Below are 12,099 nucleotides of genomic sequence, written 5' to 3' on the forward strand. Positions count from 1 at the left end.
AGTTGTTCAAAAGACAGAGGCCTGTCAACAGAAGTTTCAAGACAGATTCACTGCATGTTCAGCATAATAAAAATGTGGTTATTAAACAATATACATATTTCTCTAATTTTCATATTTCCTGAACGGTGTGAGAAAAATATTTCTAATCTCTAGTGAAAAATTAGTTCTCAGCAAATAATTGGTCGAAATTTTAATGTGACATTAAATTCTCTTTGTTTCTTGCAATCTTCTGAATTTTCCTATTGTGACATCATGAAAAGAGGCAACCATGCCTGATGACGTCACATAAAATGTTCACAACTGTCTTCAAATCTTTGAAAAAGAAGGATAAAAATCATTAGAAAAACAGATTCCACCACTACAACTGGTTTATTATGATATTTCTCCACTCTTGACGGTTAAATATTAAAATTTAATTGTCTTGAGTGGAGAAATATCGTAACACACTTGTTGCAGTTGTGGAATCTATATGTATATAACATGTACATGGTTAGATAAAATATAGCAATTCATAAACACAATAGTTAACAAAAAACTATCAATGCTTTGGTTAAAACACTATATTAAAATACTTTTGTTAACAAAATACTATCAAATGCATTTGTTAAATTACAATGGTTAACAAAATAATTTCAAATGCTTTGGTTAAAACACTGTATTCAAATACTTTTGTAAACAAAATACTATAAATGTGTTTGTTAAAAACAATGGTTAACTAAATAATATCAAATGCTTTGGTTAAAACACTATATTTTTATACTATTGTTAATAAGTTATGCGACCATTTTCAGATTTTTGTTTTTTTCTCTCTCCATTATTCTAAGAATAAAATACTGTTAATTCCGAAATAATTGGTAGTTTTTTTATGGAAAAATGTGGCCTGGTGCGTATTACACTAAATAAATATCATATTCTGATATCTGATACGTATTTTTCATATCTGGATAAATTTTTAACAATCTGAAATTACAAAAATTTATCTCACATTTTTGCTTCGTCTTCAAACATCGCAATTATAAATGTAGGCAATAATTTCTGAATGTAAAGTAAGTGATTTTTGTTTAAACTTTTCTATACATTGAGTAAAAAATAAAAATAAAATAAAAAATAAAATGTTAATAAAAAAAATGGTTTCACACAGGAACTATACAATAATGGCCCCACTAAATTTTAACTCATGAAGCATAAGTTTATAGTTATTGCCATTAATTATTTCAGTTTAAACTTAGAATTGTTAACCTAAATAAAATTGAGAAAGGAAATGGTGAATATGTCAAAGCGACAACCACCCGACCATAGAGCAAACAACTAAGAATGGTTGTTTGAGTAGGAGTTTTATCATTTAGCCCTGAAAAACTTACAGCCCAAAGGGTTCACAACTCTTTAAGTCAATATTTTCAACATCTTTACTATGATTCATTTAGTTTATTCTTATTTTTTTCCTAAAAAAAAATAATCACATCGTGTTGCTGATTATACATATAAAAATTTCTAAATATTATATAAATTACTTCTCTCTTTATTTCAAACATTTTAAAAACTGCATATGTCAATCAACAAAAAAATAAAAAATAAATATAAAAATTTTAATCATAGATTTTCATCTTATAATTATCTTGTCCAAAAATCAAGCATACCCTTATCCATAAAAAAAACCTGAGATTATAACCTAAATTTGACCATACACAGAAAATCTTAATTAAAACCTATAATTGCAAATACATCTAAAGTAGATAGCAGAAATTAATGACAAATATTGACACTGTCTAATGTAACATATCATTAACCATGTACTGTGGATTCAGAATAATTCATTGAAAACTAATTTACCAGGTTTCCCCAGTTACAGGAAATTTACCACAAATTTATATCTTCAAAGAAGTACACATTTTTCATTTTTTTGTATAGTCAAGACTCTTGTTTAACCACTAAATCAAAAATACAAAAAATACATTGTTTTCTTAATCCACTAAAAATTGGTACCCCCCACCAAAAAAAATGAATCCACAGTAAACTAACTCTGTTATCTTAATATCAAAATACAGGTCACTACTTTCTGTTCTACAGATGAGTGCTCAGGATACAACCATAACATATGTCAACAACAGAATTTCAATTCATCACTCAAAACGCTATAGTTCACAAAATATTTTGGTATATTTTTCAATACATTTAAAGTCACAAAAATGGCACCAAAACATCAATCAGGATGTACCAGATCAACTTTACAGGTTCCCTGCTTTTTTTAGAGTACCAGATCAATTTTATAAGTTCCCTGTTTTCTTCAGAATCCATCTGGTATCCTCTTCTTCAATTTTTTCTGTAATTATTAATTAGTTGGAATTTGATATATGAAAAGGTTTTTTTTCCTGATCTATCTATCATACTGAAAGAACCCTTATCTATCCTTCATATGTGAGTGCAATGTATCTTAAAAGGGGGTCTCATTGGGGGATTCCGATCCCAGACTGTTTTGTCAGATTCCCGTATCCCTCTTACACTATGTACATAAGCAATTCTCATTTTTTGTCATTTCCCGGGTCCCGCAAGACCTCATTTCCCGTTTTCACAACACAAAAATTCAACTTTCACGTGTCACTCTTACAATAATGTTCATCGTCATGTCAGTATAAAATAGAAAATCTGGTTTGTTTGTCAATAAGACAACTATTCACAAAGGAGACTAAATGACAGGGATGTAAGCAGACTATAGATCACTGTAAAGCCTTAATTAATTAGAAAAAACCCTATCGCTTTGATTCTCACTTTTAAAGGTCATTTTTTAAATTTACTGAACATTGCAAAAGTATGAATTATTCGAAATAATAAGGATTTTTTTTTTCCCAGACATAGATTACCTAAGCCTTCTTTGGCACAACATTTTGAAATTTCGGGTCATCAATGCTCTTCAACTTTGTACTTGTTTCACTTTCTAACTATTTTGATCTGAGAGTCACTGATGAGGCTTTTAAGACAGAACATGTGTCTGTATTTTAATTTATAAGCCTGGATGGTACCTTTGATTAAAGGTCTAGTAGTCTATTAGTTTAGTACTAAATTTGATGATTTAATAAGCTGTACCTGCAAATCCATCTTTAACCAGCTTTTCCAGATGATGAACAACATTATTGGCTGCTGCCATCTTTAACATTGGATTTAAATCCTATAATTAAAAAACAGATGTCACAAAGAGGCTGGAAATAGGGTAGTCATGTAAGTATTAAATAATAATATGTTGCGTATAATAAATTTACCGGTAATCATCAATGTTTTACTTAGTTTGACTCTAACAGAAATTCGGTTTTATGAATAAGGAATGTTGGTATAGTGTTCCAGGTCTTTTGATGAAAAGAAGATATTTGATGCTTGACGATAAAGATTCGTACAAAAGCACACTGTCCTTTTATCTAGAGAATTTATACATGTAAATTAATCGAATAATTCAGTCATATTATTCTACTGCTTTCTATGAACTGAATTACGTCTGAAGGCCTAGTAGTTATTGAAAAATCGTTAAATATGTATATGTTCTGGATTTGCTCTCAACCAAAATCCTGGATTTGTGATGTGTTTTATCAAGCTAAGAGTTTAGGCCTGGGTTGGCGAGTCAATCATGGAGATTGAATTATTAAGGTTATACCAAAGTGGCATTTAATGTAAAATGGAAAAGAAAGTGACTGCATCATTTTTAGAAGGTATTCATTGACCTGATGATATATAAATGTAGTTAATGATTATTCTTTTAACATGTTTAAATATATGAAAAGTGTACTGAAAATAAGGTAAACCAAAAGTTCTGTTATTTTCAAGACATTTTCAAAGTCAACAGATTATTCAAATCAATGTTTGGACCAGAATTCACAAAAGTTGGCAAGTCTGACATTAACAAATAATAGTAAAAGTCAAACTGACCGTGTATATTTTCTCTACTAACTCCTCGGCTGTCATGGGTCGATTTAATTCTTTCATACAATGTAAAATCTGTTGTTCTCTGTTCATCCTGTGAGCAATGTATTCTTTTAATTTGTCAGTAGGATCGTTGATCACTGAACCGTGAGAAGGGTAGATAACTGATGGGTTCAGTTCAAGTATTTTCGATAGAGATCCCATGTAGGTCTGTAGATCTTCAAATACCTATAAATAGATATTTTTTTCAATCAAGTTTTTTGTTAATTTGGGGACGACACCAAAAGTTCAATGTAGGGTAAAAAACTTAATTCATTTAGTTTTTTCTTTAATCCCCCCCCCCCCTCTTATTTAATTTGGAAAATTTTGGTCTTTTGTAGATAGTTGTCTCATTGGCAATCATACCACATCTTCTTTTTTATATTACCTATATGGATATATGTAAAATCGATTTTGGATTAACAAAACTTGCAGCAATGTTGACCTCCCCCCCTTTTATCCTACATTGATCTTTTGATCCCTTAGGTACTTCTACTACTTATTGGATAGCAAAGATTCAAAAGTTGGAAAAAATTATTTGTATAATTTCACATTTAAATAAATTCAGTTATTACATTGGTTGCAATGAATTACATTGATTTCCCAGTTAGATAAAAACCGATAATTTCACATGTGAAATAAACATGGTTATTTCACTCTCTGACCTCATACAACAAAAGGCGTTGTCAAGACGTCGATAACGTCGCATCAAAACAAATTGTGAATGCGTAGGAAAAACATATAGTTCCTTACATTTTCTACATTAATTTTATTAAAAAAAAGGCCATTAGCCAATGTAATAAAAAAAGTATAACTAATCGACGTATTTGAATATCAAAAATAAGACAACTTGTGACCGAACGCTGCTATAGATTAAACTCGTACTGCGCATTCGTTTAATCCATGCGTCGTTCGGTTACGCGTTTTCTTATTTTTTATATTAAAATACGCCGATTAGTTATACTATAATAAGTATTTCCTCCATATAATCTAAGATTTGAAATCCAAAAAGTTTGAAGATACATAACTTAAGCTGCTCTAATTTGAATGAAATTACTAAACTTTACTGACAAATGTATGCCTGACCCTCAACTACCTTAATTTCTGATTATAAAATACTGGTACCCTTAATATTATCTTATCAGCATCTGTAACATAAAGTTGTTATACCTTTTCAATTTGATTTCATTTCCATGAGGCTAATTAATAAAGAAAGGCAAACAATTTCACTTTATTGATTGTTGTTTAAATTTCCTCTATAGATAAATTATATTGCAGAATTCGTCTCAGGGAAGATTAGTTATATAGCTAACTGTGTAACCCTCTTAAAATAAAGTATTGTTAATAAAATTGAGAAAGGAAAGGGTGAATATATGTCAAAGCGACAACCACCCGACCATAGAGCAGACAACAGCCGAAGGCAACCAATGGGTCTTTAATGTAGCGAGAATTCCCGCACCCGTAGGTGTCCTTCAGCTGGCCCCTAAAAATATGCATAATAGTACAGTGATAATGGACGTCATACTAAACTCCGAATTATACACAAGAAACTAAAATTTAAAATATACAAGACCAACAAAGGCCAGAGGCTCCTGACTTGGGACAGGCGCAAAATTGTTGCTTTTGTTGTTGTTGTTGTTATAATGGCATATAATTACAGTAAGCAGGTCTAAATGAAATAGACTTTATGCTTTTACAGGTGATACCTTCTGCGTAAAACTAGTTCAGGCAGTTGTTTTTTAAAACTCACAAAGACATAATTCCACAGAAACCTTATAAGTGATAATTCATCTAAAACCATCTTTTATGTGACTTGTAAAATATCAAACTTTACAGTATACATATCCTCATGAAAATAGGCCCTTCAATTGTGAGAAAATAAATTAAACAAAGCAATTTTCCTATCATTCAATGTTATTATACATACTGCAGTTGTCTCCCCTAGAACTGTATCCCCAGAAAACACAGCATTCTCTTCCTCAAGGTACAGCGCCATGTGTTCTTCAGTATGACCTGGGGTATGTATAGCTCTGAAATATATACAATTAACATTAGTTTTCTAAATAAATCATGAAAACCATCATTCATTTTGAAAACAAATACATGTTCTTATTTCATTAAATTATAAGGAACACATGCCTAATGTCCAGCTCACAAGCAAATTGCAATGTCAGTTGGTGTACTTTAAAGCATCCAATCAAAATGATTTTAGGTGCTTGAGGATAGGATCCTGTTATGACAAACACACCTACCACAATCATGATTCATAATTGTTATAGGAAGCATGTTAAAAGAGAGATGTCTCTCCTGGTTTTTATTTGGCCTATGGGTCTGTTAAACCCACATACTTGTATACTTGACTGGAGAGATGGACCAACATACCTTATAAACATAGCCCCCTCTGTTTTAAACACTGTGTTGTTTTCCACAAATGTATACTTGGCTGGAGAGATGGACCAACATACCTTAACGTAGCCCCCTCTGTATTAAACACTGTGTTGTTTTCCACAAATGTATACTTGGCTGGAGAGATGGACCAGCATACCTTAAAGTAGCCCCCTCTGTTTTAAACACTGTGTTGTTTTCCACAAATGTATACTTGGCTGGAGAGATGGACCAGCATACCTTAAAGTAGCCCCCTCTGTTTTAAACACTGTGTTGTTTTCCACAAATGTATACTTGGCTGGAGAGATGGACCAGCATACCTTAACATAGCGCCCTCTTTTTAAACACTGTGTTGTTTTCAACAAATGTATACTTTGCTGGAGAGATGGACCAACATACCTTAACGTAGCCCCCTCTGTTTTAAACACTGTGTTGTTTTCCACAAATGTATATTTTGCTGGAGAGATGGACCAACATACCTTAACGTAGCCCCCTCTGTTTTAAACACTGTGTTGTTTTCCACAAATGTATACTTGGCTGGAGAAATTGACCAACATACCTTAATGTAGCCCCCTCTGTTTTAAACACTGTGTTGTTTTCCACAAATGTATACTTGGCTGGAGAGATGGACCAACATACCTTAACGTAGACCCCTCTGTTTTAAACACTGTGTTGTTTTCAACAAATGTATACTTGGCTGGAGAGATAGACCAACATACCTTAACGTAGCCCCCTCTGTTTTAAACACTGTGTTGTTTTCCACAAATGTATACTTTGCTGGAGAGATGGACCAACATACCTTAATGTAGCCCCCTCTGTTTTAAACACTGTGTGGTTTTCCACAAATGTATACTTGGCTGGAGAGATGGACCAACATACCTTAACGTAGACCCCTCTGTTTTAAACACTGTGTTGTTTTCCACAAATGTATACTTGGCTGGAGAGATAGACCAACATACCTTAACGTAGCCCCTTCTGTTTTAAACACTGTGTTGTTTTCCACAAATGTATACTTGGCTTAAGAGATGGACCAACATACCTTAACGTAGCCCCCTCTGTTTTAAACACTATGTTGTTTTCCACAAATGTATACTTGGCTTAAGAGATGGACCAACATACCTTAACGTAGCCCCCTCTGTTTTAAACACTATGTTGTTTTCCACAAATGTATACTTGGCTGGAGAGATGGACCAACATACCTTAACATAGTGCCCTCTGTTTTAAACACTGTGTTGTTTTCCACAAATGTATACTTTGCTGGAGAGATGGACCAACATACCTTAACGTAGCCCCCTCTGTTTTAAACACTGTGTTGTTTTCCACAAATGTATACTTGGCTGGAGAGATGGACCAACATACCTTAACCATGTTAACATAGCGCCCTCTGTTTTAAACACTGTGTTGTTTTCAACAAATGTATACTTTTCTGGAGAGATGGACCAACATACCTTAACGTAGCCCCCTCTGTTTTAAACACTGTGTTGTTTTCCACAAATGTATACTTTGCTGGAGAGATAGACCAACATATCTTAACATAGCGCCCTCTGTTTTAAACACTGTGTTGTTTTCCACAAATGTATACTTTGCTGGACAGATGGACCAACATACCTTAACCTACCGGTAGCCCCCTCTGTTTTAAACACTGTGTTGTTTTCCACAAATGTATACTTGGCTGGAGAGATAGACCAACATACCTTAACATAGCGCCCTCTGTTTTAAATACTGTGTTGTTTTCCACAAATGTATACTTTGCTGGAGAGATGGACCAACATACCTTAACGTAGCCCCCTCTGTTTTAAACACTGTGTTGTTTTCCACAAATGTATACTTGGCTCGAGATATGGACCAACATACCTTAACATAGTGCCCTCTGTTTTAAACACTGTGTTGTTTTCCACAAATGTATACTTGGCTGGAGAGATTGACCAACATACCTTAACGTAGCCCCCTCTGTTTTAAACACTGTGTTGTTTTCCACAAATGTATACTTGGCTGGAGAGATGGACCAACATACCTTAACGTAGCCCCCTCTGTTTTAAACACTGTGTTGTTTTCCACAAATGTATACTTGGCTGGAGAGATGGACCAACATACCTTAACATAGCGCCCTCTGTTTTAAACACTGTGGTGTTTTCCACAAATGTATACTTTGCTGGAGAGATGGACCAACATACCTTAACGTAGCCCCCTCTGTTTTACACTTTGTTGTGTTCCTCAAATGTATACTTGGCTGGAGAGATGGACCAACATACCTTAACGTAGCCCCCTCTGTTTTAAACACTGTGTTGTTTTCCACAAATGTTAACTTTGCTGGAGAAATAGACCAACATACCTTAAAGTAGCCCCCTCTGTTTTAAACACTGTGTTGTTTTCCACAAATGTATACTTGGCTGGAGAAATAGACTAGACCAACATACCTTAAAGTAGCCCCCTCTGTTTTAAACAGTGTGTTGTTTTCCACAAATGTATACTTGGCTGGAGAAATAGACCAACATACCTTAACGTAGCCCCCTCTGTTTTAAACACTGTGTTGTTTTCCACAAATGTATACTTGGCTGGAGAGATGGACCAACATACCTTAACGTAGCCCCCTCTGTTTTAAACACTGTGTTGTTTTCCACAAATGTATACTTGGCTGGAGAGATGGACCAACATACCTTAACGTAGCCCCCTCTGTTTTAAACACTGTGTTGTTTTCCACAAATGTATACTTGGCTGGAGAGATGGACCAACATACCTTAACGTAGCGCCCTCTGTTTTAAACACTGTGTTGTTTTCCACAAATGTATACTTGGCTGGAGAGATGTCTAAGTCTTGTTGAGATAATCTTTGGAATTTTGATACAATGGTCTCTTGAGCTGTAAATATAAAAAAAAAGACATATATTACTCAATAATAGTATGGATGGATGGATGGATAGAGTGGTGTTTCAAGTCCTGCTGTAAATATTGCATGCATTTCAGGACAAGATCATGTATAGCATAGTCAATCTGGGGTAATGTTTGGTTTAGTCTAAACATATTTCATATTGTTCAAAATGGACAAATTGATTAGACACATGTTTTTTCAACTTTTCTTAAATACCTATACATATTTATTTACGTAAAGATATAAGTGTAATGTTCTCTTACATAAGTAAACTTGTAAGATATGATTTTATTTTCAAGGTTTGAATAATCTCCACCAAAATTTACTTATAAATACAAGTAATTTGTTTTTTTAAAACGCCTTAATATCCACCTTTTATTGCAAAAACTCAGGGAGGAAAGCTATTAAACACAGATAATAATTATTTGTGCAAAGTCTTGAAAATTGCTTGCTAAAGGCATGTAAATGAACAATTTTTTTTAGATAACCTACTAATATGACATTTTTATTGTTAACATGGTTGATGGAATTATACATTTTATAAACAGTAAAATTGAGAAAGGAAATGGGGAATGTGTCAAAACGACAACAACCTGACCATAGAGCACACAACAACTGAAGGACACCGTAGGCGTCCTTCAGCTGGCCCCTACAAAATATGTATACTAGTACAGTGATAATGGACGTTATACTTAAATCAGAATTTTACACAAGAAACTAAAATTAAAAATCATACAAGACTAACAAAGGCCAGAGGCTACTGACTTTGGACAGGTGCAAAATAGCAAAGACAATAATACACTGACTGCATACTTGAGCAATGTAGTCAAAATAAGACATACTTACTTAACATTTTGGTAAAAAAATAAAATCTTTATGTCTTTTAAAGAGATATAACTCTACCTCCAAAATAATATATCTGCATGTTACAGTAAATAAAAAAAAAATTGAACAAAGATTAATCCTGACTGACAACTAGTACATTGTCTGTAGCTGTAAATTTATCAAGTTCATTTTACTTTGATATCCTTACTTGCTTCAAATTGTTTTTTTGACTTTCCCAAAACCGTGACTGATCCAGAAATATTCATAAAAGAGGGACCGCCGGGGGTAGGGGCTGCGCTCAGTCATGATTCAGTGATTCCCTATATAAACAACCAAATGTTTGCCTCAAAAGGAGGTGCAGCCACTTGAAAACTCTCTAAATCCGCCTCTTTAGAATGCATGTATTATATATTTATTCTTTTCTTTTTCTAGAGATTAAATATAATAATTACATTATAATTATAATTACATTTTGTGACTTGGTTACACACATCCTGAACACTTCCACAATGGTCAGCATGCCAATGAGTTATAATTATTTCCTGTATGCCACATTTGTGTTGTGATAAGGCGTTCTGTAAATTCTTGATGTAATCAGGTGTTCCTGGGTCTGTGGTATCCAACAATATTCTCCTAAAATTATATGAAATCAAATGTATGTGATGAAGGATATGTAAATGAGACAAAAATATTACAAAGATATAATACATGTATAACGATCAACATATATGCTAACATTGAATTAACACAGTTTTAATCGCCACTGGACATTAGGCAAACAACAATAAATCTATCTTATAAACACCTGAGACACTAATGAAGAACCTATGATGCTATTACGCAAAGAAAGGACAAGAATATTATTTGTTAAGTTCTAATTACTTTTTACTTAAATATATGAACAGCAGAGTTCAAACAAAAGTTAATAGAATGTTTTAATTATTATCTTTATCATTTTTTAAGTTTCTAACACATTGTAACATGACTTTTAAACATAGTCACATTGCTGCTGCCTGAAAGAATTTAATTTTGTTTGGTCATTGTTGGTATCATTTGATAGTTTAAATGAGTGCCACATGTGGAGCATGATCTGCTTACCATGCTTACCCTTCTGGAGTACCTGTGATCACTACAAGTTTTTGGTAGGGGTCGCGTTGCTTAGTCTTTAGTTTTCTATGATGTCTTCTGTACTTTTATTTGCCCATTTGTCATTTTATTTTTAGCCATGGCGTTGTCAGTTTATTTTCTATCTATGAGTTTGACTCTCCCTGTGGTACAATGTATCTTTCATCCCCTTTTTTCGATATGATCTGATAAATAAATTGCTGATCCTGTGTCTATGCTTTGCTGAAAAGGATCAATTCTACTTTCTGTCTTGATACATGAAAATGATCCTGCTCAGGCTGTTGTAATGATTTGGCATATATGATCAATTTTATAAGTTGATATACAACCAATCAAATAGAACCATTTCGGTTTTTTTGGTTACTATCTTCTTGTGTTGAATCTGAGCCTACTACAACACATTATAGTAGTCTCAGGTTGGATATATATATATACTCTCAACTATTTGCCACTGTACATTAAGTAAGCGATATTCTGAGTTCACACAGCCAGGTTCAAATATCATCCTGTGCTAGGCCAAGTTTGAACTTCAACATGTTCTAGATGTCAGATGTAGAACATTTAGGCTAAAGCATATACTTAGTACTGCAGTGTAGCCTAGATAAATTATATAATTTTGATAATCAGTGTAATATTTTATTGAAATTTCACCTGTCACCTTTACCAATCAAGTAGGAATTTGTGCCTTGTAAAGTCATTGGTCTTGCATTGCATCCTAATATTCTGACTACACGTTCTGACAGTTTTTCTATTTGAGGAAGTGGAGCTAATTTCACTGAAGATGCCATTCTTCTATTTTTTTGTTAGATCACATGACAGTCATGTGACCTGACATTTTGGTTTAAAAATTTATGCTTTGTTGAATGATTTTGCTGGTTAAACTAAAAATAAAAATACTATACTGAAAGTAATCTTTATTGAGGAAATAGAAAAATAATCAGACAAGGTTGG

The 12,099-nt window shown here is 33.2% G+C and overlaps 1 protein-coding gene across 1 annotated transcript; it reads right to left on the reverse strand.

The window, feature by feature from the left end:
* Positions 1-1,841: 1,841 nt before the first annotated feature.
* Positions 1,842-12,042, reverse strand: LOC134699989 (endoribonuclease LACTB2-like). The gene is made up of 7 exons (XM_063561390.1): positions 11,800-12,042; positions 10,493-10,656; positions 9,068-9,188; positions 5,873-5,975; positions 3,913-4,134; positions 3,082-3,163; positions 1,842-2,320 (listed from the first exon to the last, which is right to left on the reverse strand). The coding sequence occupies exons 1-7, from the start codon at positions 11,934-11,936 to the stop codon at positions 2,265-2,267; spliced, it is 885 nt and encodes a 294-aa protein (XP_063417460.1). The 5' UTR covers positions 11,937-12,042; the 3' UTR covers positions 1,842-2,264.
* Positions 12,043-12,099: the final 57 nt, after the last annotated feature.

The sequence above is a fragment of the Mytilus trossulus genome, unplaced genomic scaffold (assembly GCF_036588685.1).
Source record: "Mytilus trossulus isolate FHL-02 unplaced genomic scaffold, PNRI_Mtr1.1.1.hap1 h1tg000103l__unscaffolded, whole genome shotgun sequence".
Lineage (NCBI taxonomy): Eukaryota > Metazoa > Mollusca > Bivalvia > Mytilida > Mytilidae > Mytilus > Mytilus trossulus.